General features: G+C 43.1%; 1 protein-coding gene across 6 annotated transcripts in view; it reads left to right on the forward strand.

Moving 5' to 3' along the window:
- MPHOSPH9 (M-phase phosphoprotein 9) overlaps positions 1 to 21,519 on the forward strand; it is an 85,181-nt gene that overhangs the window by 6,572 nt on the left and 57,090 nt on the right. For 4 of the 6 annotated variants that reach the window (XM_030939051.1, XM_030939052.1, XM_030939055.1 and 1 more), the window contains exons 3-8: positions 686 to 839; positions 5,461 to 5,550; positions 6,661 to 7,175; positions 10,052 to 10,175; positions 14,670 to 14,760; positions 19,029 to 19,135. In XM_030939051.1, the coding sequence (XP_030794911.1) occupies positions 686 to 839; positions 5,461 to 5,550; positions 6,661 to 7,175; positions 10,052 to 10,175; positions 14,670 to 14,760; positions 19,029 to 19,135 (1,081 nt within the window). The remainder of the gene's footprint in view (positions 1 to 685; positions 840 to 5,460; positions 5,551 to 6,660; positions 7,176 to 10,051; positions 10,176 to 14,669; positions 14,761 to 19,028; positions 19,136 to 21,519) is intronic. The other 2 variants (XM_030939053.1, XM_030939054.1) reach the window with 2 other exon arrangements.

Raw genomic sequence — 21,519 nt, forward strand, 5'->3', positions numbered from 1 at the left:
CAGTAAATAAATGAAAATGATCTTTTTGTGACTAGATTTTAAGTACATTTTAATGTTCTGAAATATATTGTGTGTTTATAAAACAAATCCAAAATAACTTACCTGAAGTTTGGAAAAGCAGTACTCCTGGAAAGAATCAGTGCTGTTTTACACACTGAGTAGGCTAAGTAAGTCCTGAATACTTGCTGCTAATTTGCTTGGCACAACTTTTATTCAGCGATAGTGCCGAGATAGGTATCAGCTTATCGTACCAAATTATGGGTATCCAGTGAACAAGATTTGACTGTCATTTGGGGCAGTGGAGAAAGAATCCCTACTGCACAATGAAGGGCTGTTCTTAAAGTTGGGGGAAATAATCCTCTGAAATAGGGGAGATCAGAGAAACTGGAAATTAAATCTTATTGTTTAGCACAGACTTTTTTTATTTTCTGCTGATCCTTTGGAGTGTTCTCTCACTTCTGGAAAAGGTCTTTCTGTTGTGTTCTTAAAAAGAATACAGTGCGGTCTTTTTACTGCCCTTTTCCTTTTGTGAACCAACTTGTGATCAGATTTTCAACAAATGAGGTGCCATTAGAAGAATTAAATATCAGTGGTTTTGTACTGCTCTGCTAAATCTTGAACTGCTGAATTATTCAACACTTTGATAGAGTGAAGAAAACCATTTGAATTATTTATGTTTCAACAGAAGTAGTCCCCACCTTAGTACAAATGGGGTATCCTCTTTCTCAGGGAAGACCAGACCATCTGTAATTCAAGGTACAGTTGAAGTCCTAACTTCTTTAATGCAAGAGCTACAAAACAGTGGAAAGACTGATTCGGAACTTTGGAAAAGCTGTGAGGTATCTAATTTTGTCTTATTTTTGTAATTTTAAAATAATTGTATTAAAACATACCTCTACTAAACTCTAAATTATTAGAAACTTATGTCCTGAAGAGCATGACACTTTTAAGTTAATGCTAAAGTGGTCAAGTATATTAATTTGGGAATGATATTGAATGAATGGGAAAAAGGTGATCAAAAGTATTTTTTAACAATGTATTACTGATTAGACATTCTAATTTGTATATTAAATATGAACTAAAACATTGTCTTCATTCAGAGACCTGAGAATCCCAAAATTATTAAAATTGTTACTAATTGTAATGTTGTCAGTAACTTATATGGAATTGTCATCATTTTAAAAAACCTAAATCCACTTTGAAATATTTTCAATGTTCTAATTATAAATTGAAGCTTCTATTTAGTACCTTACCATATTCAGCTGTGATACGTTTCATTCTATTGTTTTCAGATCAGTGGTTCTTTCTTTGGTTCATAGGTTAAACTGTGATATAAAAATGTGACAGTTAAAAGAATACTTACATGGCCAAACACAGTGGCTCACGCCTATAATCCTTTCACTTTAGGCAGCCAAGGTGGGAGGTTTGGTTGAGGCCAGGAGTTTGAGACTAGCCTGGGCAAGGTAGCGAGACCCTGTCTCTACAAATATAAATACATACATAAATTAGCTGGGCATGGTGGCATGGGGTCTGTAGTCGTAGCTACTTGGGAGGCTGATGTGGGAGGATCACTTGAACCCAGGAGGTCAGGGTTGCAGTGAGCTATGATCACAGCACTACACTGCAGCCTAGGTGACAGACTGAGACCCTGTCTCTCTCTCTCTAAAAATAGAGAACCTGTAATCCCAGCACTTAAGGAGGCAGAGGTAGATAGCTTGATCCCAGGAGTTTGCGACCTGCTTGGGCAACATAACTAGACCCCCTCAGTAAAAAAAAAAAAAAAAAAAAAAAAAAAAAAAAAAAAAAAACCTTACATATAAATTTTGTTTCATAGAATAATGCTCAAGATAGACTTTCTTAAGGCTGAATTTGATAGTTTTTAATAGAAATGTGTAAACCATTATTCTTAGAAAGCACTAGATCTTATTTTAAACGTTAATTATACTTTTAAAAGCATAATTTGTGTTATATATTAGTAAGTAGAGTAAACGAAATGAAAGATTACCTGGTTTAAGAATTCAATAGCAGCAACTGCTAGGTGTAATTATTTATATCCATTATCCATAATTATTGGAATTATAAGAAAGTATTACTATATGCTTAAAAAAATTGAGTTTTCAGTTTTTATACTTTATGCTTGTTTGCATATAATAATCAGTATGTACTAATGTGAAAGACCTTTAAAAATGCCCATACAAATGCAATTAAAAATGGAATGTTTTATTAAATATATTAAATGTTTCCCCTAATGTATCTACTCATTAGCTTTTTGTTTGTTTTTGAGACAGAGTCTTGCTCTATTGCCCAGGCTGGAGTGCTGTGGTGCGATCTTGGCTCATAGCAACCGCTGTCTCCCAGTTTCAGGTGATTCTCCTGCCTCGAGTAGCCGAGATCACAGGCGAGCGCCACCATGCCCACCTAATTTTTATATTTTTAGTAGAGAAGGGGTTTTGCCATGTTGGCCAGGCTGGTCTCGAACTCCTGACCTCAGGTAATCTGCCTGCCTTGGCTTCCCAAAGTGCTGGGATTACAGGCACAGGCATAAGCCACCATGGCTGGCCCTCATTAGCTTTTTTTTTTTTTTTTTTTTTTGAGACGGAGTCTCTGTTGCCCAGGCTGGAGTGCAGTGGCCAGATCTCAGCTCACTGCAAGCTCCGCCTCCTGGGTTCACGCCATTCTCCTGCCTCAGCCTCCGGAGTAGCTGGGACTACAGGCGCCCGCCACCTCGCCGGGCTAGTTTTTTGTACTTTTTTAGTAGAGAGGGGGTTTCACCGTGTTAGCCAGGATGGTCTCGATCTCCTGACCTCGTGATCCGCCCATCTCGGCCTCCCAAAGTGCTGGGATTACAGGCTTGAGCCACCGTGCCCGGCCCCTCATTAGCTTTTGATACCTGAAATTAACATGCTTTAGAACAAAGGAGGCATTGCCATAATGTAGTTTAACTTCTGGAAAATTTGTGTTTAACTAGAAATTGTTACTTTTAACAATTTGAAATCAACATTTTTTTTTTTGACATCAGCATCTTTTTTTTTTTTTTTTTTTTTTTGAGACGGAGTCTTGCTCTGTCGCCCAGGCTGGAGTGCAGTGGCCGGATCTCAGCTCACTGCAAGCTCCGCCTCCCAGGTTCACGCCATTCTCCTGCCTCAGCCTCTCGAGTAGCTGGGACTACAGGTGCCCGCCACCTCGCCCGGCTGGTTTTGTATTTTTTAGTAGAGACGGGGTTTCACCATGTTAGCCAGGATGGTCTCGATCTCCTGACCTCGTGATTCGCCCGTCTCGGCCTCCCAAAGTGCTGGGATTACAGGCTTGAGCCACAGTGCCCGGCCTGACATCAGCATCTTAAGTCAGAATCAGAATATATTCCCCTCCATACCTCTCCCCTCCCTTCCCTCCCACCTCCCTCCTCCCTCCTTCCCTCCCTCCCTTCCTTCCTTCTCTTTGTTTCTTTTTCTCTTCTTTCATTCTCTCTCTTTTTTTTTTTTTGAAATAGGGTCTCACTCTGTCACCCAGGCTGAAGTGCAGTGGCACAATCTCTGTTCACTGCATCTTCAACCTCTTGGGCTCAAGCCATCCTCCCACGTCAACCTCCCGAGTAGCTGGGACTACAGGTGCATACCACCATGCCCAGCTAATTTTTGTATTTTTTGTTGAGACGAGGTTTTGCTGTGTTGCCCAGGTTAGTCTTGAACTCATGAACTCAAATGATCCACCCACCTTGGCCTCCCAAAGTGCTGGAATTACAGGCATGAGCCGCTGTGCCCAGCCTCTGAGCTCTCTTTTTATAACAGCTTTCAAAATAACATCAATTTATATTATCCTAAAATGAAATTCATAGGTAAAATAACCTACCTGTACCCACTTTAAAAAATCAATAACATGTATTTGGATATATCCATGTGAGGCACATGTTCATTAGAAGACATAATGAAGTAGTCATGTTTACCTGTATGTAGACTCACTGTGAATTCAGCATCTGAACACAGATCGATGTAGCAATGGTGTGTTGATGATCCAGGTATTGTATACAGCACCTCCACTGGTGACATGCTTTTCTGAAAGGGTGACCAACTTCTCATGAGATTTTGAAACAAGTTTGTTTTGATGTTATGAATACTGTGCAAAATATTTATTGTTTTGTAATATAAAATGGACACAGGACAATTCTTCGTCATGGGGGACTGCCCTATGATCTGCATACCTGGACCCTGCCCACTAAATGCCAGTGACATCCCCCCAGCTTTGTCGTGATTGTGACCTTACAGATTTCCAACATGGAGTTCCTTCGCCATTGAGATCACTGCATCATATTTAAATTTAAAACTTAGGCCTGTAATCCCAGCACTTCAGGAGACCGAGGCAGATGGATCAGTTGAGGTCAGGAGTTCGAGAACAGCCTGGCCAACATGGTAAAACCGTGTCTCTACTAAAAAATATAAAAACTAGCCAAACATGGTGACACATGCCTGTCATCTCAGCTACTTGGGAGGCTGAGGCACGAGAATTGCTTGAACTCGGGAGTCAGAGGTTGCAGTGAGCTCAGATCATGCCACTGCACTCCAGCCTGGGTGAGAGAGCGAGAGACCCCGTCTCAAAAAATGAATAAATAAAACTTAATCCTCTTAGCCACCTATGAGATGTTGTTATTCCCATTTTATAAAGTAGGAAACTGAGGTACAAATAAATTTGTCCAGGGCCCCACGAGTTTTTAGTGGAGAGCTTGGAGTTAGAGTGGGGCAGGGGTAGGAGACAGTTCACAAAGTGAACAATTAAGAGACTTTCTGATGTGGCAAATGTTATGAAGGAAATACATAGGATGATAAGAAAGAAAGGAACTGTTAGGATGGTTTGAGAAGATGACAATTAGGCTGAAATTGCAGGGTGGGAAGACAGCAGTCAGGGTGGGAAGACAGCAGTCAGGGTGGGAAGACAGCAGTCAGGATGGGAAGACCGTAGCCATGGTGAGAGCTGAGCAAGAGCTTGCCAGGTGGCGGGCACAGCAGGTGCTCAGCTGTGAGGTGGGAGACAATTGTGGCATGCTCAAGAACAGGATGCCCGGGAGGCAGGTGCGCAGCCAGCAAGGGACAGAGGGCTGGGGTGAAGTGGGGAGGTGCGTAGGAGTCACACAGTGCAGAGCCATCTAAGGAGAGCTTAGGAGTGGAAAGATGCTGAAAGGCTTTACGCAAGCAGGTAGTTTTCATAGCCACTTCCTGCTGTTGTGTATTGCTGCATATGATCTGTGGCTGAAAATCTCCCAGCCTTGAGGCTGAATGTAGCCTTCTGTAGAACTCCCTGCTCCCTTGGTGTGACGTGCTGGCATACTCCAGCTATGAGAGTGCTGATGGCTCTTGGGATTCGGGATGGATCATGACCTAGAAAGGGCTATTTTACACTGGAGGAATTGTTCTGTGAAATGTTAAGTCAAAAAATTATTTTTAACTAACATATTTTATAATTTAATAGACCAGGTGGTTACAGCTATTCAATTTGGTGGAAAAACAATGCCAAGAACAGATAGTTGCCCAGCAGGAGCAGTTCCACAACCAAATTCAAGTAAGTTGTCATTTACATTGATTCCTTTTTTATATGCATATACATATACATACACAACACATATAGAAATGGAGTCTCACTCTTGTAGCCCAGGTTGGAGTGCAGTGGCGTGATCTCAGCTCACTGTAACCTCTGCCTCCTGGGTTCAAGCCATTCTCCTGCCTCAGCGTCCCAAGTAGGTGAGATTACAGGCACCCGCCAACACGCCTGGCTAATTTTGGTATTTTTAGTAGAGATGGGGTTTTGCCATGTTCGCCAGGCTGCTCTCGAAATCCTGACCTCAGGTGATCCACCCGCCTCGGCCTCCTGCCTGGCACTTTTTAAATTTTATTTTTATTTATTTTTTTTGAGATGAAGTCTCACTCTGTTGCCCAGGCTGGAGTGCAATGGCATGGTCTTGGCTCACTGCAACCTCCACCTCCCAGGTTCAAGCAATTCTCTTGCCCCAGCCTCCTGAGTAGCTGAGAATACAGGTGTGTGCCACCATAACTGGCTAATTTTTGTATTTTTAGTAGAGACAGGGTTTCATCATGTTGGCCAGGCTGATCTTGAACTCCTGACCTCGTGATCTGCCCGCCTCGGCCTCCCAAAGTGCTGGGATTACAGGCATGAGCCACTACGGCCAGCGTCCTTTTTTATATTTGTAAGAAAAAACAATATGTTGTATCAATTTTTGTTTTTTGAGACAAGGTCTCACTCTGTCACCCAGGCTGGTGTGCAGTGACACGATTTTAGCTGACTGCAACCTTCACCTCCTGGGTTCAAGAAATTCTCCTGCCTCAGCCTCCTGAGTAGCTGGAATTACAGATGCGCACCACCATGTCTGGCTAATTTTTAGTAGAGTCAGGGTTTCACCATGTTGGCTAGGCTGGTCTTGAGCTCCTGACCTTGTGATCTGCCCACCTCGCCCTCCCAAAGTGTTGGGATTACAGGCATGAGCCACTGTGCCTGGGCACCAGCCTCAATTTTGTTTATAAACTAAAGATAAAGCATCACATTTTTTTAGAATAGTATTTCATCTTATTTTGAAACATGATATTCTTGTAACAGTCATAAAAATATGATGTTTAATATACTTTCTTACCCAAATCTGTAACTTTTTATTTCCAGCATATACAGGAGGAGATAAAAAATTTAGTCAAATTACAGACTAGTAGTGCTTCCTGTGAAGGAAATTCTTCAAACAAACAAGTATCTTTGGAAAGTCAAATGGGTTTTTTTTCTGAAAGCAGTGAGAGAAATGAATCTGTTATCCATTATCCTGAATCCACAGAACCTGAAATACAGCAAGAAATGTCCACGTCACAACCAGACTGCAATGTGGATAGTAGCTCAGTAAGCAGTGGATATGGCACCTTTTGTATCTCAGATTTAAATCCGTACAAGTCTAAAGACCCTAGGGAGTTCATGGAGCACATAGATGTTCCCAAAGGACAGTATGTAGCACCTGCGGTGCCGGCCGATTCACTTGTAGATGGTGTGAAAAATGAGAGTTTTTATATACAGACTCCTGAAGAGTGCTGTGCATCTTTAAAGGAAGATGTATCCATTTTTCCTGGTGAATTTGAACATAATTTTCTTGGTGAAAATAAGGTTTCTGAAGTATACAGTGGGAAAACAAATAGGTAAGTAGAATTTCCATCATTCGAAGGGAGTTTATTACATTTAGAATCTAGTAAATAAAGTTCCTTTTAATGGACTATAATAGAATGGGATGTATTTGAACATTTATCAGTTTGTTGCCTGTAGAAAATTGAAATAAACAAATCACACCACACTATATTCTAATGATACTGACTTTCTTCCCATCTCTAATGTAAGACTGCTAAACTCTTAAGGTCGGAAACTTTGCCAGAAAATAGAAAAGATATTTTTAGCAGATAGGACTGTATCAATAGTGGAAGTTTTTCATACATGTTCATGTAATTTGAATAATTTTTTTTTTAAAGGTGGGGGTCTTGCTTTGTTGCCCAAGCTGGTGTGCAGTGGTGCAATTATAGCTCACTGCAGCCTAGAATTCCTGGGCTCAAGTGATCCTCCTGAGTAGCTAGGACTATGAGTGCATGCTATGTTATCATGTCTAGCTGAAACCGAAAATTATATACGGGGTCACCCAATTTTATGTTTTTTGTTTTTTTTTTTTTGAGATGGAGTCTTGCTCTGTCTCCCAGGCTGGAGTGTAGTGACGCAATCTCAGCTCACTGCAACCTCTGCCTCCCTGGTTCAAGTGATACTCCTGCCTTAAGCCTCCTGAGTAGCTGGGACTGTAGGTGCGGGCCACCACACCCGGCTAGTTTGTGTATTTTTAGTAGAGACATAGTTCCACTATGCTGGGCAGGCTGGTCTGTCTCCTGACCTCAGGTGATCTGCGCACTTCGGCCTCCCAAAGTGCTGGGATTACGGTGTAAGCCACTGCTCCTGGCCCCGATTTTATGTTTTTTATTTTCTTTTTTCTAGTCTGTATCCTGCTGAATGTTTTTGTTTGTTTCTTTTGTTTTTATTTATTTTTTAAGACAGAGTCTCACTCTGTCACTCAGGCTGGAGTGCAGTGGTATGATTGTAGCTCACTGCAACCTCTACCTCCCAGGTTGGTATGATTCTCCTGCCTCAGCCTCCTGAGTAGCTGGGACTACAGGCACGTACCACCACGTCCAGCTAATTTTTGTATTTTTAGTAGAGACCGGGTTTTGCCGTGTTGGCCAGGCTGGTCTCGGACTCCTGACCTCAAGTGATCTGCCCACCTAGGCCTCCCGAAGTGCTGGGATTATAGGCGTGAACCACTGCGCCCGACCTGAATGTTTGTTATGTATAAAAATAATTTTTATAAATTTAGTGACATTTCATGACAAAGGAGGCTTTTTGGTAAACTGGCTGAATGTTTGTAAAACAATCCTTAAAAATTTCATAATTTATCCCAAATTTTTAGTTTCATATCCCTGAATTGTGTCATCTAAAGCAACACAAATCTTATGTATGTTCAAGTATAATGATTGGTTTATGCCAACAAATACACTTTCGTTGTAGAGATACATTTAGCACTTGGAAAGGCAAATGTAGTGGTTTTTGTTCTAGTCTATGGCTACAGATTTTGTGTATTATTATTATTTTTTTTTTCTTTTTTTTTTTGAGACGGAGTCTCGCCCTGTCACCCAGGCTGGAGTGCAGTGGCCGGATCTCAGCTCACTGCAAGCTCCGCCTCCCGAGTTTACACCATTCTCCTGCCTCAGCCTCCCGAGTAGGTGGGACTACAGGTGCCCACCACCACGCCCGGCTAGTTTTTTGTATTTTTTAGTAGAGACGGGGTTTCACCGTGTTAGCCAGGATGGCAGGATGGTCTCGATCTCCTGATCTCGTGATCCGCCTGTCTTGGCCTCCCAAAGTGCTGGGATTACAGGCTTGAGCCACCACGCCTGGCCGACTTTGTGTATTATTAGTCACTGTTAGTCTTTTTTTTTTTTTTTTTTGAGATGGAGTCTCACTCTGTTGCCCAGGCTGGAGTACAGTGGTGTGATCTCGGCTCACTGCAAGCTCTGCCTCCCGGGTTCATGCCATTCTCCTGCCTCAGCCTCCTGAGTAGCTTTTAGTAGAGACGGGGTTTCACCACGTTAGCCAGAATGGTCTCGATCTCCTGACCTTGTGATCCACCCGCCTCGGCCTCCCAAAGTGCTGGGATTACAGGCGTGAGCCACCGCGCCCGGCCAATCACTGTTAGTCTTTTTGTTTACTTTGCCTTTGATAATAAGAAATTGAAAAAGTGATGTAGGTGAATTAATAAAAATTCATTATCTTACCACTATTAGAAAAAACAGCTGGCTGGGTGCAGTGGCTCACACTTGTAATCCCAGCACTTTAGGAGACTGAGACGTGTGGATTCCTTGAGCCCAGGAGTTCGAGATCAGCCTGGGCAACATGGCAAGACCCTGTCTCTACAAAAAAAAAAATACAAAAATTAGCTGGATGTGGTGGTGCCCACCTGTGGTCCCAGCTACTCGGGAGGCTGAGGTGGGAGGATCACCTGAGCTGAGGAAGGTCAGGCTGCAGTGAGCTGTGATTGCACGACTGCCACTGCATTCTAACCTGGGTGTTAGAGAGGGTCTCTATTAAAAAAAAAAAAAAAGAAAAACAACTGAAAGCAACTGGTGGTTAGCTTTATATATGAAGTGCAATATCTAAAGAAGTAATTTTGGAACCCAGTGTGGTGGCTCATGCCTGTCATCCCAGTACTTTGGGAGACTGAGGCAGGCAGAGGTCAGGAGTTTGAGACCAGTCTGGCCAACATGGTGAAACCCCATCTCTAGTAAAAATACAAAAATTAGCTGGGTGTGGTAGTGCGTCTGTATTCCTACTTATTCAGGAGACTGAGGCACAAGAATTGCTTGAACCTAGGAGATGGAGGTTGCAGTGAGCTGAGATTGCGCCACTGTACTCCAGCCTGGGTGACACAGCAAGACTCTGTCTCAAAACCAAAAAAAAGTAATTTTGGTTTTCTCTTCTTAAATAGTAATGCTATAACGTCATGGGCACAAAAACTGAAACAGAACCAACCAAAGAGAGCACATGTAGAAGATGGAGGTTCAAGATCTCAACAAGGAAATGCGCAAAACAAGAAGACACCAATTGAGAAAGTAGGTGAAAAATCACTTTCCCTGCGGGTTCCAGTACTGATGATTGTGTGGGTTTAGTACATGCTCATGAACAAAATTCTCATGCCCTTTCTTTTATATTGTTAATTTTTTCATTTATACATTTTTTTTTTTTTTTTTTTGAGATGGAGTTTCACTCTTGTGGCCCAGGCTAGAGTGCAATGGCGTGATCTCGGCTCACTTCAACTTCCGCCTCCCCGGTTGAAGCGATTCTCCTGTCTCATCTCCCTGAGTACCTGGGATTACAGGCGTGTGCCACCATGCCTGGCCAAGTTTTGTATTTTTAGTAGAGCCGGGGTTTCACCATGTTGGCCAGGCTGGTCTTGAACTCCTGACCTCAGGTGATCCACCCACCTTGGCCTCCCAAAGTGCAGGGATTACAGGCATGAGCCATCACGCCCAGCCCGTTTATATATCTTTCTTTCGGTGTTTCAGAGGATTAGAAATAATGATTTGCTGTATAAGTGTTTCTTCTTTAGTAGGATGGAAATCAAGGCTAATAGAGGATAAAATATTATGAAAATGAATCATTTGCAAAGGTCCTATTTCTCTTTGTACTGCAAATGTTTACATTTAGGCAGAGAGTAACCCATTTAATTGTTTAAAATAAACTTTCTTTTTTTAATTTTAATTTTTATTTTTTATTATTATTATTTTTTGAGATGGAGTCTTGCTCTGTCCCCCAGGCTGGAGTGCAGTGGCGCGATCTCGGCTCACTGCAAGCTCTGCCTCCCAGGTTCACGCCATTCTCCTGCCTCAGCCTCCCGAGTAGCTGGGATTACAGGCATGTGCCACCATGCCCAACTAATTTTTTTTTTTTTTTTTTGAGACGGAGTCTCACTCTGTCCCAGGCTGGAGTGCAGTGGCATGATCTCGGCTCAGTGCAAGCTCTGCCTCCCGGGTTCATGCCATTCTCCTGCCTCAGCCTCCCAAGTAGCTGGGACTACAGGTGCCCACCACTGTGCCTGGCTAATTTTTTGTATATTTAGTAGAGACGGGATTTCACCGTGGTCTCGATCTCCTGACCTTGTGATTCTCCCGCCTCAGCCTCCCATAGTGCTGGGATTACAGGCGTGAGCCACCGCGCCCCCGACTGATTTTTTTTGTATTTTTAGTAAAGACGGGGTTTCACCATGTTGGCCAGGCTGGTCTGGAACTCCTGATCTCAGGTGATCCACCCGCCTCGGCCTCCCAAATGCTGGGATTACAGGCATGAGCTACCAGTTAGTTCTATTTTAGAAAAGCCATTTAGCACTGTGTTCTGTTTTAGAAAAGTAATTTAATAGTGAATTGGTAGGTCTATTTTAGAAAAGCCCTTTAGTTTAGAACTGTGTTGGTAGTTCTATTCTGTTGACTCTCTGTGCCATCAAGGATGGTGTATCCTTGTTTGGTATGACAGCAGAAAAACATTTGGAGATGGGTAAAAATTGCTTTTTCTCGTTGGGATAGATTGGTATAAAGGGAGAATGTTTTCATACACAGTAGTTTCTTTTCTTCTGTTTTTTTCTAAGATTACAGGTCTTCTTGTGCAGACTTCCGCTTGTGATAAACTTTGGCCTTGTGGTTATGTACTCGGTGGGTTCCCCGATGTTCTCGCTGTCCTTTGTGATTGTAGCTCAGTATATGCCATGTAGCCCCATGGTTCTGCCTTAGCTGCACATTAGACTCACCTGAGGAGATTTAAAACTCTGCTTCTCCTGGCTTCTAAGCCTAGGTGCTAACCTGTGTTTTGGGACTTTAATCAGGTGATGCTGATGTGCGGTAGATTCTAGGAGCCGCTAGTTAATTAGGCCACTGCCTAATTTTCCTTATATTCAGTGGAGAATCAGACCAGCTGCCCATGGTCTGGCCCTGCCTTTGAAATGCTCTTCTGCTCACATCTTCTACCTCTTGTGATCATAGGGCAGAAAGTGGAGGCAGTGATTCCCTCTGAGTCTTTCTTTGCTCAGCTCCTGGACAAGTTTTAGTTTTCCTTTTTTTGGGTAATTGAAATATTCGGTATTAAATTACTAGGGGAAATCAAGTTTCTTTGATATTTCTGAACGCTAAATGATTTTGAGCTCATGGTGGTTGTTGAATCAGAGACGCCCCCGCCTCCCGAAATGCACTTCTTACGTGATTCTGGATTCACAAAAGTTAGAACTGGCCAGGTGCAGTGGCTCAAGCCTGTAATCCCAGCACTTTGGGAGGCCGAGGCGGGCGGATCATGAGATCAGGAGATCGAGACCATCCTGGCTAACATGGTGAAACCCTGTCTCTACTAAAAATACAAAAACTTAGCTGGGCGTGTGGTGGGTGCCTGTAATCCCAGCTGCTCGGGAGGCTGAGGCAGGAGAATGGTGTGAACCCAGGACGTGGGGCTTGCAGTGAGCCGAGATCGCGCTACTGCACTCCAGCCTGGGCGACAAAGCGAGACTCCGTATCAAAAAAAAAAAAAAAAAAAAGTTAGAACTTTCCTCTTTATTTAGTTATTTTTCTTCTCTCATTGGTTTCAGTTTCAGTCTAAAGCAGAGAATCCTTGTTAACCGGATTCTCTTATCCAATTTTCTTTTTATACAATGGTAGTTTATTTTGGGTAAATAGCACCTTTGAAGTAATTTTGAAATTGCGTGTTGTTTAGCAGAATGGTTTTCCAGGGCTTGAGTTGCTCTTTGTTTCCTTGGTCCTTTGTCTTGGACAGACTCGACTTTCCCATTTCACAGGCCGAGGGGCTTCGGTGGTGGTTTTTCAGATGGGCTAATATGGTTACTAAAACTCATTAAGGTCTTGTGCTAAGCTTAGGCCGGCTTCTTGGGCTAAGAGGGTTTATTTTTAGAAGGGCTTTTCATTGCACCCTACTTTAATTTTAATTAAAAGCTGGGCCTGTTTTCTTCAGTGGATGCCTTGTTTCCCCAGAAGAGTACAGCAGGCGGCTCTGTAAGGTAAGCCCCTGCCAGCCCACTGTGTGCGGCAGCCGAGTGCACTGAATTTGCATCTCAGAATCCAGACGAGGACAAAATATTTTGCTTGGGATTGTTTGACTTGGACTTTTACTTTTCCAATCACCTTCTCGATGTTTTTTTTTTTTTTTTTTTTTTTTGACGGAGTCTCGCTCTGTCGCCCAGGCTGGAGTACAGTGGGGCGATCTCGACAAGTTCCACCTCCCGGGTTTATGCCATTCTCCTGCCTCAGCCTCCCAAGTAGCTGGGACTACAGGCACCCACCACCACGACTGGCTAATTTTTTGTATTTTTAGTGGGGACGGGGTTTCACCCTGTTAGCCAGGATGGTCTTGATCTGCTGACCTTGTGATCTGCCCGCCTCAGCCTCCCTAAGTGTTGGGATTACAGACATGAGCCACCGCACCCGGCCTTCTCTTGGTCTCAAGTAGTGAGACAAATTGAAACAGGTGGAATTTCTTCCTTGATGAGAAAGAAAATAAGTGGTGCCTTATAAGACTGATGTGTTAATCCCCCTTCTTGGTAGGTAGTGTTATCTTAGTGTGATTTTACTTTGGCAGTGGGTTCATGGATGGTTACATACTCTTTACAGGAATTAAAAGTTTGATGAGGGACCTGATAAGATAAATTCCGATAGGAATATTCTCATCACATATCTCTGGAAACATTTCTTGTGACAGTATCAGAGATGTTGTGAGGATTGATTTGCTCAGAATTTTTACTAGAATTGATAAGTAAGCAGGGACTAGTAACCAATTGTTTGTATATAGGAAGTAGTCTAGTACTTAAGGCTCATATTATTGATTTATGATTTTTAGAGTTAATCTGATTTATTGCAATTATAATGATAAAAATAAATTGTTAGAGCTTTTAAATTAATTTTTATACTAAATGACTTTAATTCTAGGCACCTCAAATTTGTTTTGGAAGTAAATGACAAATTATAAATACATTTTAGGTCTGAACTCACGAAATAATACCTGCCCCCATTTTTCTCCTTCCAGCTCCACAGAGAACCGAAATAAACTTTTGTAAATTACACAGGCAAAAAAAAAATATTTGACAGTGAATTCCTATTGGTTAGCATTCTTGTAACCATGGGGAAACCAGGCTTTTTTCTTTTTTTGTGACAGAGTCTTGCTCTGTTGCCCAGGCTAGAGTGCCGTGGCGCGATCTTGGCTCACTGTGACCTCTGCCTCCCGGGTTCAAGTGATTCTCGTGCCTCAGCCTCCAGGGTAGCTGGGCTTATAGGCACCCACTACTGTGCCCAGCTAATTTTTGTATTTTTAGTAGAGACGGGGGTTTCATCATCTTGACCAGGCTGGTTTCGAACTTTTGACCTCGTGATCCACCCGCCTCAGCCTCCCAAAGTACTGGGATTACAGGCGTGAACTACCACACCTGGCCTAGGCTTTCTTCTTTGTGAACCCTCTGAAGGTTTCTCTACACCTGGTTTGACGCCTGGCTCTTGTTCCTTGGGTCAGCAGATGGTGCCTAATGACTTTTAGCTGTCAACCAATAGTTTTCTTTCTTGTAGTCTGATTTTGCTGCTGCTACACATTCTCGTGCTTTTTACCTCAGTAAACCAGATGAAACTCCAAATGCTTGGATGTCTGATTCAGGAACAGGTATGATACTTAAATTTTTATTTTTTAATCTAAGCTACACTCAGAGGAAGGTACTTAGTTTTTTAGAGCATTATTTTTAGAAAACTTGCCTACGTTTCTCCTTACAGGATGATACTGTATAGTAGTATAGTTTTGTAAATATGTTATGTGTTGTGGTGTTCTCTGGTAGCAGCCTTACCTTTGTTTGTTTTGTTTTTTGAGACGGGGTCTCACTCTGTTGCCCAGGCTGGGGTGCAGTGGTGTGATCACAGCTCACTGCAGCCTCAACCTCCTGGGCTCAAGTGATCCTCCCACCTCAGCTTTCCAAGAATAGCTGGGACAACTGGCGGCACCACCATGCCCAGCTACGTTTTGTATTTTTTTGTAGAGACAGGGTTTCGCTGTGTTGCCTCAGCTGGTTGTGAACTCCTGGGTGTAAGCAATCCACCTGCCTCAGTTTCTCAAAGTGCTGGGATTACAGACTTCAGCCACCACGCCCAGCCACCTTTCTTGTCTTAATTTATAAGAGCTGTAAAGAGAATGAAGAAGTACTTTTGCAGTTGTTTTGAACAGCTATAAAAATTATCAACCTTTTTTGGGTAGTTCAAAATGAATTAAATTCAAACCCTCTGAGCCATCCTTTACACTCCATGGTGAGCTTATTTCAACCTTAATTGCTTTATATACATACTTTTCTTTTCCCCCCATATCCCACATCCAATTCATCAGGATGAATTAGCTTTGCCTTACAAAACTTTATAGAATCCCACCACTTCTCACCACCTCCACGGCTTCTAGTCTAAGAGTGGCCACTCATCTATCACCTGGGTTGCTGCTGTCTTCTTAACCAGCCTCCCCACTTCCACTCTTGCACGCTTCAGTCTGTTCTCAACATAGTAAACAAAGTGATCCTCTGAAAAGTTAAGTCACATCATGTGACTCCTCCGCTCCAAACCCTGTTGTTCAGAGTCCTTACAGGGGCCCACAGGGCCTAACAACCTAGCCCTGTTACCTCTTTGACCTCACTTTATACTGAGTTGTTCCTCGAATTACAGTGGGGTTATGTCCTGATAAACTCACCATAAATTGAAAATATCATAAGTTGAAAATGGGCTGGGCACAGTGGCTCATGCCTGTAATCCCAGCACTTTGAGAGGCCAAGGTGTGAGGATTGCTTGAGGCCATGAGTTTGAGACCAGCTTGAGCAACAAGTTGAGACCCCATCTCTACAAAAGAGTTAAAACATTAGCCAGTGGTGGTGATGCACCTGTAGTGCTAGCTACTTGGAAAGCTGAGATGGGAAGATTGCTTGAGTCTGGGAGGTCAAGGCTGCAGTGAGCCATGATCACATCACTGCACTCCAGCCTGGGCAACACCAAGACCTCGTCTCAAGGAAAAAAAAAAATTGAAAATGCATTTAGTACACCTAGCTTATTAAACATCATAGCTTAGCCTAGTGTACATTAAATGTGCTCAGAACGCTTACATTAGCCTACAGTTGGGCAAAGTTATCTAACACAAAGTATTTTATAATAAAGTATTGACTATTTCCTAAACTTTATTGAATACTGAGAGTGAAAACAGAATGGTCATACGGGTACTCAAAGTATGGTTTCTACTGACTGCATATTGCTTTTGCACTGTGATAAAGTAAAAAAAAAAAAAAAAAAAAAAATGAGTCGAACCATTGTAGGTTGGTGATTGTACTCTGTCCCTTTCTTTCTTTTTTTTTTTTTTGAGACAGAGTTTTGCTCTTGTTGCCTGGGCTGGAGTGCGATGGTGTGATCCCGGCTCACTGCAACCTCCACCTCCCAGGTTCAAGTAATTCTCCTGCCTCAGCCTTTAGCCTCCCAAGTAGCTGGGATTACAGGCACGCACCACCACGCCCAGTTAATTTTGTATTTTTAGTAGAGACGGAGTTTGTCCATGTTGGTCAGGCAGGTCTTGAACTCCTGACCTCAGGCGATCTGCCTGCCTCAGCCTCCCAGAGTGCTGAGATTACAGGCATGAGCCACTGCTCCCGGCTGTGCTCTGTCTGTTTCTTTGATGAGAAGGGAGACTGTCTGCTCAAATGTCCCAGATATGTTTTAGGACTTTTGCATTGGCTGTTTTCCATACTTGAAATGTTCTTCCCCCTGTATGAGGGAGCTCCCTCATACATGGCTAAAATGGCTGATGACCTCTTAATTATCCTCTCAGTAGCCAACCCTGTTCACCTAATTCAAAACTAGTGCCTGCCTACCCCACACCCCACTATGTATCCCCTTTATCCTGTTTTAAAGTCTCATCAGAGTGCTTACCATCTATATACTGCATGATTTACTTACTTTTCTTATCTCACTCCTCCTGCCTCCCCAGCCTGGCACTATAGGTGCTCAATAAACATTTGAATTACTGAATTATTTACATTGATTCTATATGTCTATACTATTCACAAAGAAATTGTCAGCTGGGCATGGTGGCTCACACCTGTGATTCCAGCACTTTGGGAAGCCAAGGTGGGCAGATCACTTGACCCCAAGAGGTTGAGACCAGCCTAGGCAACATAGCAAAACTTCATCTGTACACAAAATACAAAAATTAGCTGGGTGTGGTGGTGTGAGCTTATAGTCCCAGCTACTTGGGAGGCTGAAGGAGAAGGATGGTTTGAGCTCAGGAGGTCGGGGCTGTAGTGAGCTGTGATTGCACCACTGTACTCCAGCCTGGGAGACAGATTGAGGCCCTGTCTCAAAAAAAAAAAAAAAAAAAAAAGAAAGAAATTGTCTATTTTAAAATATATTTTAAGGTTGGACCTGGTAGCTCACAACTATAATCCTAGCACTTTGGGAGGCCGAGGAGGGTGGATTGCTTGAGTTCTGGAGTTCGAGACCAGCCTGGGTAACATGGCAAAATCCTGTCTCTAATGAAAGTACAAAAAAAATTTAGCAGGGCTTGGTGGTGTGTGCCTGTAGTCCCAGCTTCCTGTGGGGCTAAGGCAGGAGGATGTCTTGAACCTGGAAGGTTGAGACTCCAGTGAGCTGGACTGGGCGCAGTGGCCCATGGCTATAATCCCAGCACTTTGGGAGGCCGAGGCGGGAGAATCAGTTGAGATCAGGAGTTCAAGACCAGCCTGGCCAACATGGTGAAGCCCCATCTCTACTAAAAATACAAAAATTAGTCTGGGCACAGTGGCTCACACCTGTTATCCCAGCACTTTGGGAGGCCTAGGTGGGCAGATCACTTGAGTCAGGAGTTTGAGACCAGTCTGGCCAAAATGGCAAAACCTTGTCTCTGCTAAAAATACAAAAATTAGCTGGGCATGGTGGTGCATGCCTGTAACCTCAGCTACTCAGGAGGTTGAGACAGGAGAATCACTTGAACCTGGGAGGTGGAGGTTGCAGTGAGCTGAGCTCGCACCATTGTACTCCAGCCTGGGCAACAGAGGGAGACTGTCTCAAAAAAAAAAAAAAAAAAAAAAAAGAAAAAGAAAAAAAGAAAAAACAACCCAAAAATTAGCTGGTTGTGGTGGCGCAGCACACCTGTAATTCCAACTGCTCAGGAGGCTGAGGCAGGAGAATCGCTTGAACTCGGGAGGCGGAAGTTGCAATAAGCCGAGATCACTCCATTCCATCTTGGGCAACAGATCGAGACTCTGTCTCGAAAAAAGAGACCACAGTAGACTGAGATGGCACCACTGCACTCCAACCTGGGTGACAGAGTGAGACCCTTTCTCAAATAAAAAATAAAAAAATATATTTTATTATTATTTTAATTTTTTTTGAGACAGGGTCTCACTCTGTCACTCAGGCTGGAATACAGTGGCACTTTCTCAGCTCATTACAACCTCTGTCTCCTGGGTTCAAGCGATTGTCATGCCTCAGCCTCCCAAGTAGCTGGGATTACAGTGTGTGCCACCACACCTGGCTGATTTTTGGATTTTTAGTAGAGACGGGGTTTCACCATGTTGGCCAGGCTGGTCTCAAACTCCTGACGTTAGGTAATCCTCCTGCCTCAGCTTCCCAAAGTGCTGGGATTACAGGTGTGAGCTACCGCGCCTGGCCAAAAATAAATATTTTAAATTGTACCAACTCATCTTGACTTTTTATATTTCAGTTTTAAACATTCGCATCCAGTTAGGACTCTTACATAATACAGAATTTAGATAACTTTTTTTCCATCAAAATTCAAATTACTTTAACTCAAAATTAGTTTCTTCCCATATTTAATTTCCTTTAGATAGAAATGTTATTCTAGAAAGCATTTTTGTTTTTTCCTCACTCTTTTCTATTCTGTGTATTTGTGCACATCAGGATTGACTTACTGGAAACTAGAGGAAAAGGATACACACCACTCTTTGCCTGAAACTTTAGAGAAGACGTTTGTATCATTGTCTTCCACAGATGTGTCACCAAACCAGGTAATTTAAAAACCTGTGGGCTGGGCGCTGTGGCTCACACCTTAATCCCAGCACTTTGGGAGGCTGAGGTGGGTGGATCATCTGAGGTCAGGAGTTCAAGACCAGCCTGGCTAACACGGTGAAACCCTGTTTGTACTAAAAATACAAAAAAATTAGCCAGATGTGCTGGTGCGCGCCTGTTAATCCCAGCTACTTGGGAGGCTGAGGCAGGAGAATCACTTGAACCTGGGAGGCGGAGGTTGTAGTGAACTGAGATTGTGCCATTGCACTCCAGGTTGGACAACAAGAGTAAAACTCCATCTCAAAGAAAGAAAAAATTGTATGTGTTTGTGTTTTATAATTGTTGCCAGGTACTCAAGTATAAATTTTATTTTTCAACTTCTAAAATACTGGAAAAAGTATGGGCTTTAGAATCATACTCACTTGTTTTGAAATTTAGTCTGTCATTTTTTCCTTATGTAATCTTAGCAGTGCTTCTTAAAAGTGGAATTGAAGTCTGGGTGCCATGACTGAAGCCTGTAATTCCAGCACTTTGGTAAGCCAAGGCGGGCGGATCACCTGAGGTTGGGAGTTCAAGACCAGCCTGGTCAACATGGTGAAACCTCATCTCTACTAAAAATACAAAAATTAGCTGGGCGTGGTGGCATGTACTTGTAAACCCAGCTACTCAGGTGGCTGAGGCAGGAGAATCACTTGAACACAGGAGGTGGAGATTGCGGTGAGCCAAGGTGGTGCCACTGCACTCTAGCCTGGGTGACAGAGCGAGACTCCGTCTCAGCAAAAACAACAACAGAAAAAAGTGGAATTAAAAATTTCATATGTACATATTTCACCTTTGTATTTTTTCTTTTTTTTCTTTGAGACGGAGTCTTGCTCTGTCGCCCGGGCTGGAGTGTAGTGGTGTGATCTCTGCTCACTGCAACCTCTGCCTCCCAGGTTCAAGTGATTCTCCTGCCTCAGCCTCCTGAGTAGCTGGGATTACAGGCACCTGTCATTATGCCCAGCTGAGTTTTGTATTTGTGTAGAGACAGGGTTTCACCGTGTTGGCCAGGCTGCTCTCAAAACTCCTGACCTCAGGTGAGCTGCCCACCTTGGCCTCCCAAAGTGCTGGGATTACAGGCATGAGCTGCTGCACCCAGCCTCCTCCTGTATTTTGATCAGGTAATGAAGGAGTAGCTGGGGAAAAGGAGAGATACTATTAAACTAACCAAGAGACATAAAAATGTATGACATGTACAGACAGACGGGGCAATGTACTTGTAAGCATCAGAGTCTCAGTGACAGAAACTGTCTGAAAGGACAGTTCTATACTGCATGAAAGGAACAAAAAGACACAGGTCAACACAGAGAAATGAAGTACGAGGGAGGTAAGATTGTAGGGGCAAGGCAGGCTTAGTAGGCTTTGCAGTTGCAGGGTTCATTCACAGTGTTAACTTGATCTTGAACATCAGTAAGTGGATCCTGCATTTTGTTGACTGTATAGTATTGTTAACTTCAACGTTTCCCATTTCATGTTCTACCAAGAAACATTTATAAATTAGACTGATACAATGCTTTTTTTTTTTTTTTTTTTTACCGCTTTAGAATTTATATTTTGTTCTCATGGAAAGAGTCTTTAGACTTAAACATAGATTTTATTATGTATCAGTAACTTTTTGTTTTTTTTTAATAGAGATGGGATTTTTGTTGTGTTGCCTAGGTTGGTCTCAAACTCCTAGGCTCAAGTGATTCCCCTGCTGACGAGTCTAATTGCTTTATTCTATTTATTTTATTATTTTATTTGTATTTTATTTTTTTTTTTTGAGACGGAGTCTAGCTCTGTCGCCCAGGCTGGAGTGCAGTGGCGCGATCTCGGCTCACTGCAAGCTCCGCCTCCCGGGTTTACGCCATTCTCCTGCCTCAGCCTCCCGAGTAGCTGGGACTACAGGCGCCCGCCATCTCGCCCGGCTAGTTTTTTGTATTTTTTTTTAGTAGAGACGGGGTTTCACCGTGTAGACCAGGATGGTCTCGATCTCCTGACCTCGTGATCCACCCGTCTCGGCCTCCCAAAGTGCTGGGATTACAGGCTTGAGCCACCGCGCCCGGCCTGTATTTTTTTAATATATTTTATTTTTTATTTTTTAAATTTATTAATTTTTTTTTTTGAGACGGAGTCTTGCTCTGTCGCCAGGCTGGAGTGCAGTGGTGTGATCTCGGCTCACTGCAACCTCCACCTCCTGGGTTCAAGTGATTCTCCTGCCTTAGCCTCCTAAGTAGCTGGGACGCTACTGCCATGCCCAGCTAATTTTTTTCTGTTTTTAGTAGAGACAAGGTTCCATCATGTTGGCCAGGATGGTCTCGATCTCCTGACCTTGTGACTCACCTGCCTCAGCCTCCCAAAGTGC

Source organism: Rhinopithecus roxellana, chromosome 10 (genome assembly GCF_007565055.1).
Source record: "Rhinopithecus roxellana isolate Shanxi Qingling chromosome 10, ASM756505v1, whole genome shotgun sequence".
Taxonomy (NCBI): domain Eukaryota; kingdom Metazoa; phylum Chordata; class Mammalia; order Primates; family Cercopithecidae; genus Rhinopithecus; species Rhinopithecus roxellana.